The 23,879-nt window shown below is 60.9% G+C and overlaps 2 protein-coding genes across 3 annotated transcripts; both read left to right on the top strand.

Moving 5' to 3' along the window:
- The first annotated feature begins 1,569 nt into the window (after positions 1-1,569).
- Positions 1,570-11,795, top strand: RDH13 (retinol dehydrogenase 13). The gene is made up of 8 exons (XM_056796619.1): positions 1,570-1,699; positions 2,231-2,507; positions 8,296-8,413; positions 9,226-9,381; positions 9,919-10,023; positions 10,123-10,335; positions 10,429-10,530; positions 10,637-11,795. The coding sequence occupies exons 2-8, from the start codon at positions 2,307-2,309 to the stop codon at positions 10,861-10,863; spliced, it is 1,122 nt and encodes a 373-aa protein (XP_056652597.1). The 5' UTR covers positions 1,570-1,699; positions 2,231-2,306; the 3' UTR covers positions 10,864-11,795.
- Positions 11,796-14,916: 3,121 nt separating this feature from the next.
- EPS8L1 (EPS8 like 1) lies at positions 14,917-23,781 on the top strand. Of its 2 annotated transcripts, none has more exons than XM_056796617.1 (21): positions 14,917-15,652; positions 15,797-15,849; positions 15,934-15,974; positions 16,059-16,117; positions 16,194-16,355; positions 16,456-16,605; positions 16,827-16,909; positions 16,994-17,151; positions 17,388-17,440; positions 17,530-17,656; positions 19,239-19,327; positions 19,405-19,479; positions 19,558-19,706; positions 19,914-20,055; positions 20,213-20,241; positions 21,715-21,853; positions 22,268-22,396; positions 22,470-22,563; positions 22,951-23,140; positions 23,263-23,395; positions 23,520-23,781. In XM_056796617.1, the coding sequence occupies exons 2-21, from the start codon at positions 15,833-15,835 to the stop codon at positions 23,604-23,606; spliced, it is 2,106 nt and encodes a 701-aa protein (XP_056652595.1). In that variant the 5' UTR covers positions 14,917-15,652; positions 15,797-15,832; the 3' UTR covers positions 23,607-23,781. The 2 variants fall into 2 exon arrangements, with proteins under 2 accessions (XP_056652595.1, XP_056652596.1); XM_056796618.1 differs by having other exon boundaries at positions 15,526-15,640.
- Positions 23,782-23,879: the final 98 nt, after the last annotated feature.

Here is a 23,879-nt window from a genome sequence, read left to right as displayed (position 1 = left end):
CCTTCCTCCTCCCCCTCCCTCTCTCCCCATCCCTTTTCTCTCCACTCTCTCCCTCTCTTCCCCCTCTCCCCTCCTCTCTTTCTCTCTCTCCCTCCCTCCTCTTCTTTCCCCTCTTTCTCTTCCCCCTCTGACTCTCCTTCCTCATCCCCCCTCCCTCTCTCTCCCCCCTCCTCTCTTCTTTCCTCCTTTCTCTTCCCCCTCTGTCTCTTCTTCCTCATCCCCCTCCCTCTCTCTCCCTCCCTCCTCTCTTCTTTCCTCCTTTGTCTCTCCTTCCTCATCCCCCTCCCTCTCTCCCTCCCTCCCTCCTCTCTTCTTTCCCCTCTTTCTCTTCCCCTTCTGTCTCTCCTTCCTCATCCCCCCTCTCCCTCCCTCCTCTCTTCTTTCCTCCTCTTTCTCTTCCCTGTCTCTCCTTCCTCATCCCCCTCCCTCTCTCCCCATCCCCTCTTTCTCTCCGCTCTCTCCCTCTCTTCCCTCTTCTCTTTCTCTCTCTCTCTCCCTCCCTCCTCTCTTCTTTCCCTTCTTTCTCTTCCCCCTCTGTCTGTCCTTCCTCATCCCCCCTCCCTCTCTCTCTCCCTCCCATCTCTCTTCTTTCCTCCTCTTTCTCTTCCCCCTCTGTCTCTCCTTCCTCATCCCCCCTCCCTCCCTCCCTCCTCTCTTCTTTCCCCTCTTTCTCTTCCCTGTCTCTCCTTCCTCATCCCCCTCCCTCTCTCCCCATCCCCTCTTTCTCTCCGCTCTCTCCCTCTCTTCCCCCTCTCCCCTCTTCTCTTTCTCTCTCTCTCTCTCCCTCCCTCCTCTCTTCTTTCCCCTCTTTCTCTTCCCTGTCTCTCCTTCCTCATCCCCCTCCCTCTCTCCCCATCCCCTCTTTCTCTCCGCTCTCTCCCTCTCTTCCCCCTCTCCCCTCTTCTCTTTCTCTCTCTCTCCCTCCCTCCTCTCTTCTTTCCTCCTTTCTCTTCCCCCTTGTCTCTTCTTCCTCATCCCCCTCCCTCTCTCTCTCCCTCCCTCCTCTCTTCTTTCCTCCTTTGTCTCTCCTTCCTCATCCCCCTCCCTCTCTCCCCATCCCCTCTTTCTCTCCGCTCTCTCCCTCTCTTCCCCCTCTCCCCTCTTCTCTTTCTCTCTCTCTCCCTCCCTCCTCTCTTCTTTCCTCCTTTCTCTTCCCCCTTGTCTCTTCTTCCTCATCCCCCTCCCTCTCTCTCTCCCTCCCTCCTCTCTTCTTTCCTCCTTTGTCTCTCCTTCCTCATCCCCCTCCCTCTCTCCCCATCCCCTCTTTCTCTCCGCTCTCTCCCTCTCTTCCCCCTCTCCCCTCTTCTCTTTCTCTCTCTCCCTCCCTCCCTCCTCTCTTCTTTCCCCTCTTTCTCTTCCCCCTCTGACTCTCCTTCCTCATCCCCCCTCCCTCCCTCCCTCCCTCTCCCCATATTCTCCAGACGGCTCTCGCCCATCGGACAGTGCTCCCTTTGGTCCCGGGAACCTTTCCGGAGGGGCTACACCAAAGCCAGAGCAGCGCTCCCTCCCCCGCCTCTCCTAGAGCGCGCGCTCCTCCTCCTCCTCCTCCGCAGCACCCCCTGGCGGGCAGACGTCGCCATAGCGGACCCGAGACCTTTCCCACGCACCGAGGCCCGGAGGCTGGGAAAGCGGCCGAGCCAGCTGTCCAGGAGCACTGCGCCCTCCCTGGGCTTCTCGGCGGTCTCCTGGGGCCTGGGGTGTGCGTTCCGGAGGAGGGCGGCCCCCGGGTCTGGGAGCCGAGGAGCCGTGACCCCAGAGAGGGCTGCCCTCGCAGCCCCCTTCCCCCGTGGGAGGCGGAGCTTTGTGGGGAGGGCTCCGAACCCCGTCCAGACCCTCCCACGGGCCTTCGAGATTTCCCACGGGGCCACCCAGCCTCAGGCTCCAGCCCCCTGCCAACGGAGAAACCCTGCCCACTGCCTCCCCTCCCCCGGCAGCCTCGGCTCCTGCTGTCCGACTCCCCCAAGGCTTCTTCCCTTTTTTAGAAGTCGGCGGCCGTGATTTATCCGGCAGCTGCTGCGGAATGGGAGGGGGGGGGGGAGAGAAGGGGGAGGGGAAGGGAGAAGAGGAGAAGGAAAGGAGGGGAGGGGGAGGAAGGTAAGCGGGAGGAGGGGAGGAGAGGAGGAGAGGAGGATCCCTGGGTCACCGGTGTTAGGGGCTGTTCTTTGGGTCTGCATCCCCGTCCCCGGTCCATGGCCCCCAGCAGCCTGGGGCCGAGTCTCCTCGCCTTTAGCCCTTATTAGGCGCCTCCTGGATGCCTGCACTCGACTGGAGGAACCCACTTTCAACTGCGGGTGAACTAGACGTACATGCGGGGAGGGGGCAGGGAGTCCACCATCTCGGAGCAGACTACAAGTCCCAGCAGTCTCCGCGGCGGCGGCGGCGGGGAGGGGCACTTACCACATGACGCCCTGCCACGTGCCGTGATGTGTGCGGGCGGGCCCGATGAGCCGCTACGTGCTGCCTCTGTCTGTAGCCGGGAGCCTCCTGGGGGCCGCTGTGCTTCTCCGGTGAGTGGGGGGTGGCACCCAAGACCCCTGGCGGGAGGGCAGGGAGGCTGTTTGACATCACTGACCCACCTCCCCGCCTCAGTTTCCTTCTCTGCCTCAGCCTCTGTTTCTTGCTCTGTGAAATGGGCGCCGTTCTACACGTGGATACTAGGGTGTTGGGGGCGTGGCTTCCTCTTTCCTTACCTTAGTCCTGCCCTAGCTTCCAGTACCCTAGACCTCGGAGAGTGCCCACGCCCATTTCACAAATAAGCCAGCAGAGGCTCGGGAAAGTTAAAGCCAGCTCTCTTTGGCCCCTCTATTGTACAATAACATGGTGGAACACTGGATTGTATTACCCTGGTGCAGTAAGTGGTGTATAAAACTGTTGTACCCGACTATGGGAATACTGTACTACCTTGGTGCTGTTAGCATTGTTCATGCTGCTGCGCTGCACCATTGCACTATAGTACTTCCATGGTCACGTAAATATGGTACAGTGCTATTGAATTGTACTTTTGGAATTCTGGACTCCTCTGGAGTAGCCTTCTGCTTGAAGAACGATGAAGGAGATGATTTCAGAGAAACTAAGGAAGAGATGAGCAGGACCAGGAGACAATTTTCCACCACCTCAATGATGCCATCAAGATAGCGGATGCCCTTTGAAAGCCTAGGGAGCTCTGGTCTGTTCTTTAATGATCCACCCCGGGGGCTCCAGAGGCCTGGAGGAGGAGGCAGGCTGCCTACTCCCCAACAGAGAAGTATGGTCCAAGGCACAGGTGGAGTCTCCATTTCTGGACAGGGCCATTGTCAGGAGGTTTTGGTTTCCTTCTTTGGAATTGAAGATGGAGGTGCAAGAGAGAAAGAAAATCATTGCCGAGTTCATCGAAGAATCAAACAAAGTTGCTGAGAGCTGTAAACCTCAAAATTTCTCAGACTTATGAATGTTAGGGGTTTCCCCCATTGGGGAATCTCGTACTTAAAAAAAATTCCCTAGCAGATGGTGAGAACTCTACTTGAGTGTGGGGGCTCTTTGCCTTGGGAATATCCCTGCTCCACCCTACTTAGGACTGCTTTAGGACAGAGAGCTCCTTGAGAACAATGAAAAGTACTTTGATCCATGCTTATGGAAGGGACAGGAAGTTCTTTGAGTCATGACTGTTTTAGAATTCATACAATGGGATACTAAGTACCTATAAAGGTGGGGCAACTTGTAAACTATTTAAATCTAAAAGGGTGATAACTTATTCAGAGGTTTTTTTCTTAAAGAAATTTGTCGACACAGCAGCATTTTTTTCTGACTTACTAAAGAGATGAAAACTACTCAGCTGTGAATTCAAAATGGGCGGTCCTTTAGAAACATCTACAGTGATTGGTAGATGTAAGAACTTAGGGGAGGTGACATAGGAGATTTTGCCCTTAAAAATAAGAGCTCAGAGAAGAGCAAGGGAGCTCGATTTCAGACTCTCATTCTGAAGGAGAGTTCCTTGAGGAGCTCCTCTGAGGGACTCTGTCCCTCTGGGGTAGGAGCTCTGGAGGCTCTTGAGAGAGAGGCCTTTTGAAACAATCTCTGGCTGGAAGACTCTTTGAGGAAGGACACTGGCCTGGTGTCACTAGTATCCTTATTTAGTCAGACCTTGTGGTGAGTGTTAAAAAACTGACTGATTTCTTTTTTAAGACTCAGGTCTAGGCCATATTGGCTTGAGGCCCTTCATACTTATTTCTTTCTTACTCTCTCTATCTTTCTTTGATTACTCATTGTATTGTTAATTAAAAATCTCTATAAAACCCAATTGACTTGGGTATTTGAATAATTGGGAATATTTCCCTGGCAACCACCTTATATTTGATTTTAAAACCCAAGACACTGTAGTGAAACATATTTCTGCGGTCAAATTTACTCACCCTCTCTTATATCTATCACAATTTATATCTTCCACTATTTTAATCACTACAGTTTAAGACCTCAACCATTTTAAATCTCACAGAGCACTCCCTTGTGTCAAATTCAAATAGAAAGGAGGCCACTGGTGCATAATTTCCTCAGAAACCATATTTTACCATTATCTGTGGCATATTATATTATTATTCACTTTGTTCAGCATCCCCCAATTACATTTCAGTCTGACTAGCTAGCACCACCATACCCCTGCTTGACAACTCTGGACTGTGTACTAGGAGGGTTGCACCCATCTAGAATGAGTCAGAGGTAGGACTTGAATTCAAGTCTCCCTGATACCTTGCTGCCTCTCATTCTCATTCTCATTGTTATTGATGAAGAGAAGCAGCATGTCTTTGCAGCAGAGAGGGCTGGCTTTGGTACCAGGAAGATCTGAGTTCAAGTAGTCTTGATCCTGAGTGGTCACTTCCCCCCACAGTGGTCCAGGTAACATTCTAAGACTAGAAGTTAGAACAGAGGTTCTGGCCTATGTCAGAACTCTCCTTGGAGTTCCTCTGTCTAAGCATAATGTTATTAATCAGTGAACAGAAGAGGCAGCCAAGGTAGCAGAGGGGTAGGAACGGTTTGACTCCCCTCAGGACAGTTCTAGAGAATGAACCAGACTGAATTCTGATGGAGAAATATGGAAAAGTCACAGTGAGTCATTTGTCCAGCCCAGCTCAGCCCAGGATGACATACTAAGGACAAGGTCAGACCAGGAGTATATAGCATACTATGGAGGGAATGTGCACAAGGGCAAGAGGGGGTTCCAGGACACCTCTCGACTCACACTGGGACAGGTGCCAGCCAGCAGTTTTGTCACATATAACCTGCTGTGTTTCAGCAGGGCAGAGTGAGGAGGGGACCAAACAGTGGTTGGGAGGCGCTATGTTGTATCCTGAGAGAATCGTGAGTTCAGGAGCAGAGCAGAGTCTCAGTTCCACCTTCTAGTCCAGTATGAATCCTGCAATGAAATAATGAGGGCAGGAATCCCAGGACCTAGGGAAACCACTAGCTGCAGCTCCCCAGGTGGCTGATGGGTGGATTCGAGTACCACCTGCTCCTTATCTGACCAAAACTGAGGTGAAGAACTTAGTCCTCAGCCCAGGGGGCAGTGATCAGCCTTTGCCTTGGACTGGACCAGACCTCCTCGGGATCTCTGACAACTGGAAGGTCTCCATGTGCCCCTGAGTATCTCCTGGCAAAAACAACAGAATCGTTGGACTTTCTGGATGCCACAACCCACCCCCAAAAAGAAAAAAGCCTAGATGTCTCATTTCAAAAACTTTTTAGACTGCTCAGCTCTCTTAGAACAGAGGGCTAGTAGAACTGGAAAGCATTGATTGATCACCTCCTCAAAGAAATCTCAAAAAGAGAATTCCCAGAAGCATTCTAGTCAAAATCCAGAGCCTCCAGGTCAAAAGAAAAAGCTTCAAGCATCCTGAAAAAAATTATTCAAGTACAGTAGGGCCCCCCCTTATGTGTGGTTTTGATTTCCAAGGTTTCACAGAGGCAAGGAGGTCCAAGGGGAGTTCTGCCCTGGGGTGATCTCTTCTGCTTTCATTTCCATTTTTTGTGGAAAAATAGAAGCACCATCCATAGTAAGTCTTGGAAGAAATTCCCTGAGGATTCAGGGCCCTACTGCACCAAAAAGCCACAGTCAGGATCAAACAGAATTTAGCAGCCACAACTGTTAAGGAGCGGAGAGCTTGGAACATGATATTCCAGAAAAGAAAAGGTTGGTCTTACAGCCAAGAACAAGTTAGCCAGTAAAGCTGTGGGGGCTGAAGGGGGGCACAAAATGGGGATAGAAACTTTGAGGTATAAAGAAAACCATAAAAAGGTCAACATGGATGAACAGTGATAACGGTCTTAACGAGGATAAACTGCTTATATTCAGGTCTAGGAAGATAATACCTGTCCCATTTGAACCTTGTCATTATCTGGGGTTGGTGAAGGAATCTAATTAGACAAGATCTTGGAGTGCTTAGTGTTCTTCCTTTTTTCTTTTTCCTAATTACCTTTTTTAACTTTTTAAATTTTGAGTTCTAATTCTCTCCCTTCCTCCAGCCTGCCCCTGACCCATTAAGAAGGCAAACAAGGGGATATCAATTATACTTGGGAAATGATACAAAATGTTTCCATCTTGGCCATGATACAACAACGAAGCCAGAAGAACACTTTATGCTTCCGGCTGCTCTTGGAGGCCATCAGGCCCCTCTCCGGAGCCCAGTGCCATGTTTTCTAAATGGCTTCCATCACTGTTTTATCAGCGTTAACTGACATCCTCACAGTTAATCATCCTACCGTATTGCTGTTGCCGTGTAGAATGATCTGGCCCTGCTCACTCAACGTTTTAAGGAATCCATCTCCCTCATCGTTTCTTATGGTGCAGTAATATTTCTTCCACCGCAGTCACATACCCCAGCTTGTCTGGCCATTCCCTGATTAATGGGCATCCCTCGGGTTCTGGTTCTTTGTCACCACAAAGAGAGATGCTGGAAACGTTTATGTGGTCCTTTTGCCCCCTCCCTGATCTCTTCGGGATATAGACCTAGTAGTGCTATTGCTGGGTCAAAGGGTATAGATAGTTTGATCCGTTTGGGGGCGTAGTTCTGTAACAAGGGAATCACTTTAAAAGACTGATATATATTAATTTAAGGTCGCCAAGGAATCAGCTATGTAATTCCTAAATGAAAACTCAAGTCAGCCGTCAGCCTTTTTTGGAGTTTAATTACAATAGGAGCAAGAAAGGAATTAGAGATATATATAGAGAGAGAGAAAGGGGAGAGAAGGGAATAGGGCTTAAATACCCCTTCTGTTTAGGCTGGGCCAAAAGGCCCAAGCCCTTAGATAGCTGGGGCAAAGAAAAGAGATCAGTCCCTTTCACTCACGTGTCCAAAATGGAGAAACAGTCTCAGAGGCCCCCACCTTCAGCTTCCTTCAGAGCAAGCTTCCTCAGAGCCCACGAACCACCGACCAAAAACTCAACCCTCCCCCCAGTCTCCAGACCCTCCTATCTTTAAGGACACCATCCAAGTTGCCTCCCCTCAGTCCTCACATCTACCAATCACTCTTCATCAATTTCCCTGTCAATGGAGGCTCTCGTTTAACCCAGGACCGCCCAGAGGTTTCTGGCTTTTGCACATGTCTGTTGAAGGTCATATTTTTCAAATGATTAAATCTTTACTCTTTTGTTACAGCCCTTTCTAAATCCTGTTAACTTGAGTATGGTAGAGATTGGAATAATTAAATTTTGATCTAGGCTGCAGCCCTTACTCAATCCTATTAGGACTGAATAGGGTGGAGATTTATTCCAAGTATCTCCATTGTATCAATTCTAAAATCAATCAAGACTCAAAGAAATTCCTGTTCTATGCTTAAGCATAGGTCAAAGTCCTTTCCATTGTTCAGCAAAAGGTTTTCTGTCCTAAAGTAATCTTAAGAAGGGAAGAGAAGGAACCTCCCATGCCAATGGAGTTCCCATTCCAATAGACTATCAGTAAGAAATTTTCCAAGTATGAAATATCCCAATGGTGAAATTTTCAACAATTATAAGTCTAAGGAAATTTGAGGTTTACAGTTCCAAATCATTCTCCACTATGGTTGAGTCAGATCAACTCCACCAACAATGCATCAGCATTCCAATCTTCCCCCAACCCCTCCAGCATTCATCATTTTCCTTTTCTGGCAATTAGTCAATCTGACAGGTGTGAGGTGGCACCTCGGGGTTGTTTTCAGTGGTGTTTCTCTAATCAACGGTGACTTGGAGCATTTCTTCACTCGGACTATCGAGAGCTTTCATTTCTTGGAAAACTGCCTGGTCATATCGTTCAGGAAGGACTGAAGGTCCTTGTGGCTTCTTTCCTGCAGGGACTCGGTCGTGGAGGGCGCTGCCCCAGCAAGGCCACCATCCATGGGAAGACGGTCATCATCACGGGGGCCAATACTGGCATTGGGAAGGAGACTGCCCGCGAGTTGGCCCGGAGGGGTAAAGTCTCAGCCCCAAGGGCTCAATCTTTCCATCCCCTCCTAGAGAGGGAACCCTGAATTTGGAACCCGGGAGGCCTAGGTTCAAATCCTGCCTCAGACACTTCCTGGCAATGGGCCTTTGGGCACGTCTGCAAAAACTCAGGGGCCTCCAGGACCCTTCCAGCTCCAGGTCTAAGACGGTCTGATCCAGGGGGGTGGCGAGGAAGGGCAGGGTAGCTGTGTGGGGTGCGCCTCGCTTTGACCTTCAGGTTCTCTTTCATTCAGCAAATACCAGGATTTCAGGGTTGGAAGTGGCCTTGGAGGCTCCTCATTCCTCTGGTACCTGAAAAACCAGTCCTTGAGAGGAGTCAGGCAGCATGGCTCAAGCCCTCTCATGACGGGGGAGCTCACTACGCCACAAGCCTTTGCACCCATTCCACCGGGCCCAGATCTATGGGCGGATCTCGCAGGACCGGCTTTGGAGGCAGAAGGGGCCTCAGAGGCTGCCAAATCCCCCAGCCTTCCATCTCCTGAGTTCAGGACTTCGGTGGCAGGGCCTCCCTCCAGGGCCCCTCCGACGGGCCTCCTGGGAGGGCAGCTGGAGTGCTGGGTGACCTGGGTCGGCCTCAGTTTCCCCACCTTGAGTGTGGAAGGGGCCATTGGCTTTGGTGTCTTGAGTCCCATCCCCAGCGTGCGCTTCATGGTCTCCGTGGCTCCTTCCTGGTCTTCCTCTCGGAGCCCACGTCCTGGCCAGCCTTGGGCTCCCCAGCAGGCTCAGGCCCGGGTGCCCGAGCCAGCTCTGGGCCTCAGTTTCCCTTTTTTGGCTTCCAGGAGGCCGAGTCATCCTGGCCTGTCGGGACTTAGCTAAGTGTGAGGCGGCTGCCAGGGAGATCCGGGGGGACACTCTGAACCACCGCGTGGACGCCCGGCCCTTGGACCTGGCCTCTCTGAGCTCCGTCCGGGCCTTCGCCAAGCAGATTGTGGAGGGTAGGAGGCCGGGGCGGCGGCGGCGCAGGGGGGCTGGCCCAGACCCGCCGCGGCCCTGGGAGCTCGCTGGGCCCCGTGACCCTCGGCCAGAAGGGGACGTTCTGAGGTCCGGCAGACTCTGGGCCGGCCTGGCCTCCTCTCGCTCGGAAAAGGGAGAGGCGGAGAGCCAGCTGGGCAGGGGCCGTCCCAGAGGGAGTTCAGGCCAGCGTTGGTGGGGGAGGGGGGGGGCCAGGGGCTGAGGCGGGGGCGCCTGGGGGGGGCCGGGGCGGGGGCTGTCCAAGAGGGAGTTCAGGCCAGCGTTGGCGGGGGGGGGGGGGGGGGGGGGGGACGGGGCAGGGGCTGAGGCGGGAGGGGCCGGGGGGGGCGGGGGGCTGGGGGGGCAGGGGGGGCTGGAGAGGGGGGCCGGGGCGGGGGCCGGGGGGGGGGGCTGGGGCGGGGGGGGTCAGGGTGGGGGCCGGGGCGGGGGCTCCTGGGGGGGGCCGGGGCGGGGGCGCCTGGGGGGGCCGGTCCCCAGCCAGGCCCTGGGCCCTTTTCCAGAGGAGGAGCGTGTGGACATTCTTATCAATAATGCCGCCGTGATGCGGTGCCCCCACTGGACCACCGAGGATGGCTTTGAGATGCAGCTGGGCGTCAACCATCTGGGTGAGTGCCAGCCCGGGGGGGGGGGGGGGGGGGGGGGGGGGGCGAGGCCGCCGCCCCGAGCCCGGCCGCCTTCTCCTCGCTCGTCCCCGCCCCCTGCAGGCCACTTCCTGCTGACCAACCTGCTGCTGGAGAAGCTCCGGGCCTCGGGGGCCTCGCGGGTCATCAGCGTGTCCTCGCTGGCCCACGCGGCCGGCCACGTGGACTTTGAGGACCTGAACTGGGAGCGGCGGCCCTACGAGCCCCGGGCCGCGTACTGCCAGAGCAAGCTGGCCCAGCTGCTGTTCACCCGCGAGCTGAGCCGGCGGCTGCAAGGTGAGCGCGGGGCGCCCCCCCCCCTCCACGGCGCGGCAGGCGGCCGGCCCTGCCTCGGTCCCAGCCTCTGCCTCCGGCCTCCTCCTCTGACAGGGACGCGGGTCACCGCGAACTCGCTGCACCCCGGGGTGGCCAGCACCGAGCTGGGCAGACACACGGCCCTGCGGAACTCCGCCTTCTCCAGCACGGTCCTGGGTAAGTCGCTCCTCCTCGGGCCGGCCCCGGAGGCGGCAGAAACCTGCCCCCCCCCCCCCCCCCCCCCGCGACGCCCCTCTGACCGCGCCCCCCGTGCCCCGCCCAGGCCCCTTCTTCTGGCTGCTGGTGAAGACGCCCAGCCTGGCCGCGCAGCCCAGCGTCTACCTGGCCGTGGCGCCGGAGCTCAGCGACGTCTCGGGCAAGTACTTCGACGCCTTCCGGGAGAAGCCGCCGGCCGCCCAGGCCCAGGACGACGAGGCGGCCCGGAAGCTCTGGGCCCACAGCGCCCGCCTGGTGGGGCTGGAGGAGGCCGCGGGGAGCAGCGGCGCTTAGAGATCCCCCCGCCGCCCCCTCCTCACCTCAGCGGGCCCCGCCGTCCCCAGGGAAAGCCCAGAGGAAAGGCCACCCCAGTGTACATCGCGGCCTGCTCCGGCCTCGGGACTCAGCCAGACCAGGGAGGCCTGGCCCCCCAATCTCTGAGCCCCTCCTACCAGGACCCCCAATCTCTGAGCCCCTCCGTCCAGACCCCCCAATCTCTGAGCCCCTCCGTCCAGGCCCCCCAATCTCTGAGCCCCTCCGTCCAGGCCCCCCAATCTCTGAGCCCCTCCTACCAGGACCCCCAATCTCTGAGCCCCTCCGTCCAGACCCCCCAATCTCTGAGCCCCTCCGTCCAGGCCCCCCAATCTCTGAGCCCCTCCGTCCAGGCCCCCCAATCTCTGAGCCCCTCCTACCAGGACCCCCAATCTCTGAGCCCCTCCATCCAGGCCCCCCAATCTCTGAGCCCCTCCGTCCAGGCCCCCCAATCTCTGAGCCCCTCCGTCCAGACCCCCCAATCTCTGAGCCCCTCCGTCCAGGCCCCCCAATCTCTGAGCCCCTCCGTCCAGGCCCCCCAATCTCTGAGCCCCTCCTACCAGGACCCCCAATCTCTGAGCCCCTCCATCCAGGCCCCCCAATCTCTGAGCCCCTCCTACCAGGACCCCCAATCTCTGAGCCCCTCCTACCAGGACCCCCAATCTCTGAGCCCCTCCGTCCAGACCCCCCAATCTCTGAGCCCCTCCGTCCAGGCCCCCCAATCTCTGAGCCCCTCCGTCCAGACCCCCCAATCTCTGAGCCCCTCCTACCAGGACCCCCAATCTCTGAGCCCCTCCATCCAGGCCCCCCAATCTCTGAGCCCCTCCTGCAGGGCCCCTGGAACCCCAGTGTGTATGTTCACAAGGAAAAGGCTGTGCTCAGCAAGGATGGGAAAGTAAAGGGCTCGAGCCTGACACCAGACTCCTGACGTTTCTCCCTGAAGCCCCACACGGGCCCCTCGGGCTGGGCTAGGGGGGCCCCTCGGGCTCAGCTCCTCGGTCCTCCCGCCCCTGATCATTCAGCCATGCGCCCCTCCCCCACAGTGGAGGAGCCCCCCACAGACCCCGCCTTTGGAGGCGGCCTCGGGCACAGCCTCGTGGACGAGAGTGGAGCCGTGCCAGGCACGGGGCTGATCGCCTTAGTTATTCCCCCCCAGATCCCCCAACAGCCCTCGGAGGGGGCTGCCGTTGTCCCCATTTTACAGAGGAGGAAACCGAGGCAGGCAGTCTCACAGCTGGGAAGCGTCTGACTGCCCCCGGGCACCCCGAAGGAGCCGGAGAAGGGGGGGCCGGGCCAGGCACGAAAGGAACGCGGCCGTGTCCTCATCTGGGCCAGCCCTGCCCTTGCTGCCGCCCCGGCTCCCTCCCTGTGAACAAACAGGGCAGACCTTGGCAGTCCCTGCCCACGGCCTCTCCTGAGCCGGCCCGGCCGGTTCCTCTGATCTCCACCCTGAGCCTGGCCTTCCCCGCCCCGCCTCGGCTTCCCCCGGGGACGGAGGAGGGCCCTCGAAGACCTCTGGGAGGGGGCGCCCGGCCAGAGCAGGAGGGAGGCGGGGCAGCTGCCCCTGGGAAGCCCGTGTGCCCAGCGGAGGCACTGGGGGCTTGTCCAAAGGCGAGAGAGCCATCAAAGGTTCTTGAACGGGAGAAGAGAAAACACAAAGTCCAGTAGTGAGGAGGCCGCGGTTGAGGTGGTGGCCTTGGGGATGGGGGGGCAGGGTGAGCCCGTGTGAGCTGTGAGGTGTCTGTGCCCCCAAGAATGGAGGGAGGCAGGGTGAGCCCGTATGAGCTGTGGGGTGTCTGTGCCCCCAAGAATGGAGGGAGGCAGGGTGAGCCCGTATGAGCTGTGGGGTGTCTGTGCCCCCAAGAATGGAGGGGGACATAGGGTGAGCCCATGTGAGCTGTGGGGTGTCTGTGCCCCCAAGAATGGAGGGAGGCAGGGTGAGCCCGTATGAGCTGTGAGGTGTCTGTCCCCCAAGAATGGAGGGGGGCAGGGTGAACCCATGTGAGCTGTGGGGTGTCTGTGCCCCCAAGAATGGAGGGGGCAGGGTGAGCCCGTGTGAGCTGTGGGTGTCTGTGCCCCCAAGAATGGAGGGGGGCAGGGTGAGCCCGTGTGAGCTGTGGGTGTCTGTGCCCCCAAGAATGGAGGGAGGCAGGGTGAGCCCGTGTGAGCTGTGGGGTGTCTGTGCCCCCAAGAATGGAGGGGGCAGGGTGAGCCCGTATGATCTGTGGGGTGTCTGCCCCCCAAGAATGGAGGGAGGCAGGGTGAGCCCATATGAGCTGTGGGTGTCTGTGCCCCCAAGAATGGAGGGGGGCAGTGGGGTGTCTGTGCCCCAAGAATGGAGGGGGACATAGGGTGAACCCATGTGAGCTGTGGGGTGTCTGTGCCCCCCAAGAATGGAGGGGGGCAGGGTGAGCCCGTATGAGCTGTGAGGTGTCTGTGCCCCCCAAGAATGGAGGGGGCAGGGTGAGCATCTGTGCCCCCCAAGAATGGAAGGGTACATAGGGTGAGCCCGTGGGAGCCATAAGGCTGGAAGGAGGTCTGTGCCCCCAAGAATGGAGGGGGCAGGATGAGCCCATATGAGCTGTGAGGTGTCTGTCCCCCAAGAATGGAGGGGGCAGGGTGAGCCCATATGAGCTGTGGGGTGTCTGCCCCCCAAGAATGGAGGGGGGCAGGGTGAGCCCATATGAGCTGTGAGGTGTCTGTGCCCCCAAGAATGGAGGGGGACATAGGGTGAACCCATGTGAGCTGTGGGGTGTCTGTGCCCCCCAAGAATGGAGGGGGGCAGGGTGAGCCCATATGAGCTGTGAGGTGTCTGTCCCCCAAGAATGGAGGGGGCAGGGTGAGCCCGTATGAGCTGTGAGGTGTCTGTGCCCCCAAGAATGGAGGGGGACATAGGGTGAACCCATGTGAGCTGTGAGGTGTCTGTGCCCCCAAGAATGGAGGGAGGCAGGGTGAGCCATGGGGCGCCTGTGCCCCCTGACAGCAGTGAGAGACGTGGCAGAGCCAGCCCCAGGGCACCCTCCCAGAGGCCAGGAAGGAGGGATGGGCATGCTGGATGGCCCGATGCAGAGCTTGGGGGGCCAACCATCAGAGAGAGATGGTCCTGGCCCTTGGAGAGAGGAGAGAGGGGGGCTGTGGGACGCCTGAGTGAGTGGAAGGGCCCAGGACCAACTCTGAGCCGTGGGTATTGGGGGTGGGGGTCAGCCCAGTGCTTACAGCACCTCCTAATGCTCCCAAGGCCCACAGAGCCCTCCTGCACACAATCGTTCCTCTGCTTCCCACTTGTCTTCCCATCGTTTCCAGCCAACCTGGCAGGCGGGCTGTCCCTCAAGTACTTCCCCTCTCCCTCCTTGGTGCCTCTACCCAGGCTGTGCCCCCTCCCTGAGGTGCCATCCCTGTCACCTTGGCCCCCTGAAATGCCCCAGCCCTCCCCTGGGCCTGTGGTCCACTTTCCTTCTCTGGGTCACTCTTGCCCCACTGCCGCCCCTCCTGTGGAAGAAAGGGCAGGAGCTGTGCCGGGGCACCCAGCACGGAGCCTGGCACAGGGAAGGCCAGTCCTCCCTGCTGGCCGAACTGTTGAGGACTAGAGGAGGAAAGGAACAGGCCCGAGGCCCCACAGCAGGAGACAGGCAGAGCTCTGAAAGATTCTCGAGTAGGGGAGAGGCAGCCCACAGAAGTCTCCTCCCCTCTCGGGACCTCAGTTTCCCCCTCTGTAAAACAATGCTCCCGCCCATGTCCTCACACCAGACATCCGGAGGGGGCACAGAGGCTGGGCTTGTGCCCTCTGCCCAGACAAGGGAACAAGAGGTGCCAAAGCTGGCCCTGGCTCACGGTGCCCGCAGGCAGCTCCCCCAGGCCCTAACGGGCCTCGGGGACCCCAGCGCTCCCCCCTCAGCTACCTGCTCTTGAGAGGCGGGGTGTGCCTGGCAGGGAGGAGGAGGAGGAGGAGGAAACAGTGACTGGCGGAGGGAGGGAACGCTGGGTTTCGGTCACACCCAGGGCCAACCACAGGCTTTGGGGCCCGGGGTGGCCCTCCCTTCCGCCATTCCCAAGGACCTCGGCGTCTGGCCCGAACCATTGGAGCTCCTCCGTGCAGGGACCCGGGCGCCCTACTCGTCCAGCCCCTCCTCCGGGGACCCAGGAGTCCTGCTCGTCCAGCCCCTCCTCCGGGGACCCAGGAGTCCTGCTCGTCCAGCCCCTCCTCCGGGGACCCAGGCGTCCTGCTCGTCCAGCCCCTCCGGGGACCCGGGCGTCCTGCTCGTCCAGCCCCTCCTCCGGGGACCCGGGCGTCCTGCTCCTCCACCCCTCCCCCGGGGACCCAGGCGTCCTGCTCATCCAGCCTTCCTCCGGGACCCAGGCGTCCTGCTCGTCCATCCTTCCTCCGGGGACCCAGGAGCCCTGCTCATCCAGCCCCTCCTCTGGGGACCCAGGAGTCCTGTTCGCCCAGCCTTCCTCCGGGGACCCAGGAGCCCTGCTCGTCCAGCCCCTCCTCTGGGGACCCAGGAGTCCTGCTCGCCCAGCCTTCCTCCGGGACCCGGGCGTCCTGCTCGTCCAGCCCCTCCTCCGGGACCCGGGCGTCCTGCTCGTCCAGCCCCTCCGGGACCCGGGCGTCCTGCTCGTCCAGCCCCCTCCTCCGGGACCCGGGCGTCCTGCTCGTCCAGCCCCTCCTCCGGGACCCGGGCGTCCTGCTCGCCCAGCCTTCCTCCGGGACCCGGGATCCTGAACTCGGGCTCCTCCTCCCGGGGCCACACCCCGCCAGGTGAAGGCTTAGGTATGTGGGGGGAGGTGGGGCTCCTGGGTTCTCTCTCGGCGGGCGCCTCCTGCTCCTGGACGGGCTGCTTCTGCCCAGGCGGGAGGATCCCGGCCCCCAGCTGCCCCCCAGAGGGCTCCCCCCTAAGGCGTCTCCCCTCCCCAGGGACTGCCGGGAGCCGGCGGCGGGATTGCTGGCGAGATGAGCGGCCCAGCAAGGTGAGTGGGGGCCGGGCCGGCTCCGCTGCGGGTTGGGGGCGGCTGGCGGGCTTCGCCCACTGACCCTCTGGCCCTTCTCCGCAGGCCCTCGGCGGCCCCCAAGCCCAGCGCCAAGTCCATCTATGGTGAGTGCGGGCCCCTCCCCCTCCCCCGGGGCTCGGGCCCCTGTGGGGGCGGCTCTTCCTCAGTGTCCCTCTTTCCGGCCGCAGAGCAGAGGAAGAGGTACTCCACCGTGGTCATGGCCGACGTGTCCCAGTACGCCGTCAATGTGAGTGCGGGGCGGGGCGGGGCGGGGGGGGAGGGGAGGGGGCGCCGACCCCCGGCCTTACGGCCTCTCCGCCCAGCACCTGGTCACCTTCTGCCTGGGCGAGGAGGACGGAGTGCACACCGTGGAGGACGCCTCCAGGAAGCTCGCGGCCATGGACGCCCAGGCTCGCATCTGGGCCCAGGAGATGCTGCTGCAGGTGTCGGCCGGCCACGTCAAGCTGCTGGACGGGGATTCCAAGGTCAGGAGCTGGGCGGGGCGGCCGGGAGCGGCGGGACGTCCCCCGGGCTGCCGGGGCCCCTCCACTCAGCAGCCGCGCCTGCCTGCCTCCCCTCCCCCAGGAGGAGCTGGAGTCCTACGGCCTCAACTCCATCGTGCGCTGCGAGGCCGTGCGGCCCCCCGGCCAGACGCGCTCCCTCCTCCTCCTGGTGTGCCAGGAGCCGGACCGGCCCCAGCCCGACGTCCACTACTTCCAGGGCCTGCGGGTCGGGGTAGGCCCCGAGTCTAGGGGAGATCCAAGCGGGCCGGCGGGAGAGGGGAGATGGGGGGGGCGGGGAAGGGTCCAGAGAGCGGGGCGGCCAGAGGAGGCGAGGGAGGGGCCCTGCCCTTGGAGCTGGCTGGAGCGGGACCCGGCAGGCCGTCCCAGAAGGAAGCGGGAAATGGGGGGACTGGGCGGGGGGGGGGGCGCCCCCAAGCTGCCTTCCCTCGGCAGGCGGAGCTGATCCGCGAGGACGTTCACGGAGCCCTGCAGGCCCATCGATCTGGCAGCGGAGATCGGCGGGCGGCTGCCCTGAGGTGCTGGGGGGGGGGGGGCGGGCTGGGGCTGGGGAGGCACTCTGAGGCCTGGAGCCTCACTGACCGGCCGCCGCTGTCCCTCAGGGCCACCCAGGAGGAGCTGAAGCGCACGCCCAGCCCAGGGCCCGCGGACCCCCCCTTCCAGCGCCGGCCTTCCACCCGAGTGGCCATCGCCCCCCGCGAGCGGCTGCTGGGGCCCAGGGGCCAAGAAGAGGCAGCCGTCCCTGAGGAGGAGGACGGAGGTGAAGGCTGGGGCACCGTCGGAAGGACGAGGGGAGGGCGCACCCCCTTCCCGCAGGGAGCCCTCTCCTACCCGGCTCCTGGGGGGGGGGCAGGACCGACTGACCAGGGAGACACCCAAAGGTGCCCAAGAGGCTTAGGAAGGGAGGCGCCCGTGCCTGGGTGTCCCCGAGGGCGGGAAGGAGGGTACCCTGGCGAGCTCCAGGCTCCCGGCTCCAAGGCCTCCCTCCCTCCCCAGTGACCCAGACGCCCGCCCCGGACCTGGCCAGCCTGGAGGCCGAGCGGAACGTGGTGAGCCAGCAGCTCCGGGAGAAGAGGGCGCTGGGGGCTGCGGGGTGGCGGGGAGGCCCCGAGACTCACCCTCTCCCTGGGGCTCTCAGGGCATCCTGAACCACATCCTGGACGATGTGGAGAGCTTTGTGGCCAAGCTGCAGAAGTCCGCGGAGGCCACCCGCGTCCTGGAGCACCGGGAGCGGGGCCGAAGGGCCCGGCGGAGAGCGCCAGGCGGTGAGTGAGGGCAGCCCCGACCCCTTCAAGGCCTTTCCCCCATTTTCGTGTGAGACCGCCCCTGGGCACCCCCAAAGGCTAGTGCCATCCCTGGGGTGGGACTGTGCAGTCACCCCGAGTCAGGGACTCCCCCGGCCCGTTTTGGGGTCCCAAAGAAGGGGGCTGTGCTGGGGCCAGGCATGTGGGATGCTGGCCTGGCCAACCCGCCCCCCTTAGCTATTCAAAGGCTCCACCCACTTCTTTCCCCCCTCCCTCTGTCTGTCTCTCTCCCTCTTTGTCTCTCCCTTTCCCCCTTTCCCTCCCTCTCTCTCCCTCCTCCCTTTCCCTCTCTCTCTCCTTCCCTCCTCCTTCCCTTCCCTCCCTCCCCCCTTTCCCCTCTCCCTCTCTCTCCCTCCCTCCCCCTTTCCCTCTCTCTCCCTCCCCCTTTCCCTCTCTCCCTCCTTCCCCTTCCCCTCTCTCCTTCCCTTCCCTTCCCTCCCCCTTCCCCTCCCTCCCTTTCTCCCTCCCCTTCTCCTCCCTCCCTCTCTCCCTCCCTCTCTCCTTCCCTCCTCCCTCTCTCCCTCTCTCTACCCTTTCCTCCCTCCCTCTCTCTCCCTCCTCCCTTTCCCTCTCTCTCCCTCCCTCCTCCTGCCTCTCTCCCTCCTTCCCCTTCCTCTCTCTCCTTCCCTCCCCCTTCCCCTCCCTCCCTTTCTCCCTCCCTCTCTCCTTCCCTCCTCCCTCTCTCCCTCTCTCTACCCTTTCCTCCCTCCCTCCCTCTCTCTCCCTCCTCCCTTTCCCTCTCTGTCTCTCCTTCCCCTCTCCCTCTCTCTCCCTCTCTCTCCCTCCCTCCCCCTTTCCCTCTCTCTCCCTCCCCCTTTCCCTCTCTCTCCCTCCCTCCTCCTGCCTCTCTCCCTCCTTCCCTTTCCCCTCTCTCCTTCCCTTCCCTCCCCCTTCCCCTCCCTCCCTTTCTCCCTTCCCTTCTCCTCCCTCCCTCTCTCCCTCCCTCTCTCTCCCTCCTCCCTTTCCCTCTCTGTCTCTCCTTCCCCTCTCCCTCTCTCTACCCTTTCCCTCACTTCCTCCCTCCCCCTCTCCCTCCCTCTCTCCTTCCCTCCTCCCTTTTTCCCTCTCTCTACCCTTTCCCTCTCTCCCTCTCTCTCTCCCTCCTTCCTTTCCTTCTGTCTCCCCTTCCCTCCCTCTTCCCCTTCCCCTCTCCCTCCCTCCTCCCTCTCTATTTCCCTCTCTCCACCCTTTCCCTCCCTCCCTCACCCTTCCTTTCTCCATCTCTCTCCCTGCCTCCCCCCTTTCCCTCTCTGTCTCTCCCTCCTTCCCTCCTCCTCCCTCCTTCCCCCTTCCACTCTCCCTCTTTCCCTCCCCCTTCCCCTCCCTCTCTCTCCCTCCCCCTTTCTCCTTCCTCTCCTCTCCTGAAAGTCTCTGATCAGGGGCCACATCTCTCACCATGTATAGGCCTCCTGAGCCCACCTGGGCAGGGTGGCTTTGAGTTTACATTCACAGATGGGGAAACTGAGGTCCAGAAAGGGGCCTTTTCTGCCCCTCTAAGGCTGTCCCCCTCCTGTCCCTGCCGGGCCCCCCATCTCTCCCCCAGAGGGCCTCCTGACCCTTCGGGCAAAGCCCCCCACGGAGGAAGAGTACACAGACATCCTGCAGAAGATCAAGTACTCCTTCAGCCTGCTGGTAAGCTGGTGGGCACTCTGGGGCGGGCACAGTGCCCAAAGGGAGGGCGGCTGACCAGAACCTCCTCTGCCCCCCAGGCCCGCCTGCGCTCCAACATCACGGATCCCTCAGCACCCGAGCTGCTGCACTTCCTGCTCGGCCCCCTGCAGATGGTGAGGGACCCTGCCCTGGGGGGGGGGCTTCTGGAAGGGACGCCAACAGGCCAACCCACCCCCCTGATCCCGTGCCAGGTGGTGGACACGTCTGGTGGCCCCAGCTTTGCCCAGGCCGTGCAGCAGCCTCACCTGACTGCGGAGGCTGTAGCCCTGCTCAAAGAGACCTTGACTGCCCGAGAGGCCGAGCTCTGGACTTCTCTGGGAGACGCTTGGACCAAGGCCAGGTACCAGGGTGCTGGGTGGGAGGCCCTTCACTAGTCCCAGCCAGCCTTGTAGCTCCCCCAGGGCTTCAGTAATATCTCATTTGGACCTGACCACCACCCTGGGAGGGAAGCCATGTTCATGACACCCATTTTACAGGTGAGGAAACTGAGGCAGGCAGTGCTTCAGTGGCTCATGGGACCCTCCGACCTCTTCTCTCTGCTCCACAGGCTAGAGCTTCCCCCTGAGGAAGGCACCCCCTACTCCCCAGTCTTTTACAGTGGCTGGGAACCGGCCCCCACCAGCCCTGGGGGCCAGGCCTGGGAGGATCCTGTGGAGGGGCAACACCGACATGAGAGGCGTCGGTGGCAGGTGAGTGCCCCCCATCCTCTTGGAGTCGTGAGAGAGCTCGGCCTGGGGCTCCCACATTCTGGGCTCCTCCAAAGGGTTCTGGGGAGGCCCCCAGTAGGGAGGGCTGAGGAGGAGCCTCGATTGCCCCCCCATCACCCTTCTCTTCCCTCCCTCCCAGCAATCGGCCCCACAGATTGAGGTCAATGGGTGAGTGTGAGGACAGAGCCTGGCTGGGGCTGGGGAGGAGGCCCCCAGGGGTGGGCTCTGGGATGGGGAGAGGCACCCCAAAGGCCCTAAACAGCCGTCTCTGTCTCTCTCTGTCTCTCTGTCTCTGGGGGGTGCAGGTGGGTGAGGTGGTGAGGGGCCGGGGAGAGGGGATAGGCTGGGGGGGTGGGAAGGGCACAGGCACAGGAGGCAGGGGGGCAATGGACAGCGGGCACATGGGCACAGCTGGATTGGGTGGCAGGGACAGAAGTAAACACAGGCTGTCAGAGCCCGACTCACAGAGAGACACAACACACACACATACACAGGGACTGGGAGAGGGGCACACAGAAAGGGAAGAGAGGGCGAGAGAGGGCACCAGGGATGCCAGGCTGCCAGGGAGAAGGCTGGGTCACTGAGGAAGCACAGTGGGAGCGAAAGTCAAGAGGCCAGGATGAGGGGGCCCATTTCTCTGGGCTCCTGAGGGGGCTTCTGGGGCAAGGGAAACAAGGACATCAAAGATGGGGGACAACTAAGCAATGGAGGGGCAGAAAGGGGGCTCTGCAGGGACTGGACCCCGGAGCTGTCAGCCCCGAACAGGGAGGGGCAGAGGCCCTGAAGATCCCCTCCCTTGCACAGGTAGGATTGGGTGGACCCTAGGCCCTCCACCTTCCCCCATCCCCCCAGACCTTGGGAATACAGACCCACCCAGCTTCCTCCTCTGGCTCTGGCTCCTTTCTCTTCCTCCCTCTCCATTTCTCTGCCTTCTTTCTCCTTTTCTTTCTCTCTTCCCTCCTCTCTCTTCCTTTCCTTTTCTCTTTTCTCTCTCTCCTCCCTTCTCTCTCTTCCTTTCCTTTTCTCTCTCCTCCCTCCTCTCTCTTCCTTTCCTTTTCTCTTTTCTCTCTGTCTCTCCTTTTCTTTCTCTCCTCCCTTCTCGGTCTTCCTTTCCTTTTCTCTCTCTCCTCCCTTCTCTCTTTTCCTTTCCTTTTCTCTTTTCTCTCTGTCTCTCCTTTTCTTTCTCTCCTCCCTTCTTGGTCTTCCTTTCCTTTTCTCTCTCTCCTCCCTTCTCTCTTTTCCTTTCCTTTTCTCTTTTCTCTCTGTCTCTCCTTTTCTTTCTCTCCTCCCTTCTCACTCTTCCTTTCCTTTTCTCTCTCTCCTCCCTTCTCTCTTTTCCTTTCCTTTTCTCTTTTCTCTCTCTGTCTCTCCTTTTCTCTCTCTCCTCCCTTCTCTCTCTGTCTCTCCTTTTCTCTCTTTCCTCCCTCCTCTCTCTTCCTTTCCTTTTCTCTTTTCTCTCTGTCTCTCCTTTTCTTTCTCTCCTCCTTTCTCCTCCTTGTCTCTGTCTCTCCCCTTGTGGGGGGGGGGTCGCTGTCAGCCTGGCTTTCCCTCTCCTGCCCCTTCCCCCCACACACCACTCGGGCCCCCTGTCCCTTTGGGGCAGCAGCCTCCCCCTGACCCCTTCCCCCAAACCCCTCTCAGTCATACAGAACCAGACTCGGAGCTGGAGCCGGGGCCGGGGCCGGAGCCCAGGGTTCCTGGGAAGTGGGTTCTCTGTAACTACGATTTCCAGGCCCGGAATGGCAGTGAGCTCTCAGTCCATCGAGGGGACCTGCTGGAGGTGACCAAAATCTGAGGCGTGGAGGATGGGGAATGGGGGAGGCTCCTGGGCCCCAGACCTTGCTCCTTGGGCATCCTGCAGTCTTCCCCTTTCTCCTGGTCCTCTCTCCCTCCCTGGAAGGTCCAGCTGGGAATAGCCCCCCCCCCGGCCCCCCACTGCTCAGTCCGTGCCCAGGACTCCATCTGGCCGCCTGCGCTCTTCGTGCCCTGGCCAGGGGCCCATAAGACATTAAGGGCCCAAGGGGGGGCTGTCCTCAGCAGATCACCAGGGACCCCTCTGCTGAGTAGAGAAGGTGCTCTCAGGGAAGGCTTCTCAGAGGAGGTGGCCCTAAAAGGAGTTCCTAAATGAGTTCAGAGAAGGAGGAAAGCCTAAGGGGCTCCGCCAGGACTGAGCCTCTTCATGCCCAATCTGCAGGTGCTAGATGATGCCCGGAAGTGGTGGAAGGTTCAGGACCCTCAGGGCCAGCAGGGGTATGTCCCCTACAACATTCTCACCTCGCACCCAGGACCCCGCAGCAGAAAGGCCAGCCCTGCCAGGGAGCTGGTGAGAAGGGCACTGTGGGGGGGGAGGGGGACAGGAGCCCAGGGGCCCCCACTGAACCTCCTTGTCCCTCCAGGAACAGAGGACTCCTCCCCCACCCCTGGCCCCAGCCCCCCCCAGGCCCCGATGGGGCAGCACAGACAGCCTGGACCTGGATGCAGGGGAGAAGGGTAGGTGGGGGCAGTGCTTCCCCAGGGAGGTGTGAAAGACCCTGTCCCAGTCCTTTCCAGCTTCTGATCGCTGGCCCAAGTCAGGTCTTTGCCTCTGGGTCTGGGACTCTCTCTGTAGGTCTCCCAGCGCTGAGCCCTGGCATGGAGAGCCTTGGCTTGGAATCCTCCTAATCCAGGGACCCCGGATAAGGGCCTCAGTTTGCTCCTCTGTAAAATGGCCGCAATAATCCTTGTGCACCCTCCCTGCACGCACACCCTGCCCCCCTCCATTAGGGAGCTGGAGGCTAAAGCTGCCAGAGTGATGGGGCGCCTTGGAGGGGGAGGGGGCTGCGGGCCGGGCCCCTGGGGGTCTCCCAGCCCCGCCCTCCTCTGCCCCGCACCCTGCAGAGAAGTTCGCTCACATGCTGAGCGTCAACGAGGAGCTGCAGGCCCGGCTGGCCCAGGGCCCCCGGAGTCCCCGGAGCTCCAGTCGCGGGGCCGTCACGGCGCGACTGGCGCCCCCTGAACCCCCGCTCAGCCCCGGCTCCCCGGCCCCCGAAGTCCGTGCCTGGCTGCTGGCCAAGGGTTTCAGCCCCGGGTGAGTGAGTGGCTGGGGGCGGGGGGGGGGGGGGCGGCGGGGAGGAGAGGCTGGGAGCTCCGGACACCGGGGTCCGCGGGGGCGGGGACGGCCTGCCCTGACCAGCCTCATCCCTGGGGCAGGACCGTGATCGCCCTGGGGGACCTCACCGGCGCCCAGCTCTTCTCCCTGAAGAAGGACGAGCTGCGGGCCGTGAGCCCGGAGGAGGGCGCCCGCCTCTACAGCCAGGTCACCGGCCACCGCGCACTGCAGCAGGTCAGGAGGCCGGGACGCCGGGGTCCCCTGGGGCACGGGGCTCCAGATTTCGGGAGTCTCCCGGTGGGGGAGGGGCCAGGGCTCTTGAGGCGGGGGTTCCTCAGCCGCCCCTTTCTCGGCCCAGGATTCGGAAAAGCTGTCGGAGCTGGAGGCGGTGATGGAGAAGCAGAAACGGAAGGTGGAGGGGGAGACGGGCGGGGACGCGCTGTGAGCCGCCCCCAGCCCCACCTCCCTCCTTCGGGGGCTCGCGGGCCCCGGTAAGCAGCCGAGAGCCTGGAGCCTCGCTCCGCCCCTACTCCCGCGCAGGCTCCGCCCAGCGCGCTCCTCATTGGCTGAGGGCAGGGACGGCCCCCAGTCGGGCACTGGGAATAAAAGGCGTTGTGTCTCCAGCCTGTGGCCTCCGGCTCCATCCCCGCCTCGCTCTGCACCCCTTCCCGCCCGCCCCCGCGCCCGGGGTCTCCGACGCCTACTTCCCAGGGCCCCA

This window comes from Monodelphis domestica, chromosome 4 (genome assembly GCF_027887165.1).
Source record: "Monodelphis domestica isolate mMonDom1 chromosome 4, mMonDom1.pri, whole genome shotgun sequence".
NCBI classification, from domain to species: domain Eukaryota; kingdom Metazoa; phylum Chordata; class Mammalia; order Didelphimorphia; family Didelphidae; genus Monodelphis; species Monodelphis domestica.
The sequence above is the reverse complement of the archived record's forward strand: the minus strand, read 5'-3'. Positions and strand labels throughout refer to the sequence as shown.

What these genes read in the sequence shown, in the direction of transcription:
- RDH13 (XM_056796619.1), top strand. Translation starts at nt 2,307, where the DNA reads ATGCGGGGAGGGGGCAGGGAGTCCACCATCTCGGAGCAGACTACAAGT. An exon ending in GGGGCCGCTGTGCTTCTCCG is followed by an intron (nt 2,508 to 8,295) that starts GTGAGTGGGGGG and finishes TCTTTCCTGCAG; the next exon opens with GGACTCGGTCGTGGAGGGCG. An exon ending in GCTGAGCCGGCGGCTGCAAG is followed by an intron (nt 10,336 to 10,428) that starts GTGAGCGCGGGG and finishes CTCCTCTGACAG; the next exon opens with GGACGCGGGTCACCGCGAAC.
- EPS8L1 (XM_056796617.1), top strand. An exon ending in TGCTGGACGGGGATTCCAAG is followed by an intron (nt 16,356 to 16,455) that starts GTCAGGAGCTGG and finishes CCCCTCCCCCAG; the next exon opens with GAGGAGCTGGAGTCCTACGG. An exon ending in CCACAGATTGAGGTCAATGG is followed by an intron (nt 20,242 to 21,714) that starts GTGAGTGTGAGG and finishes AACCCCTCTCAG; the next exon opens with TCATACAGAACCAGACTCGG.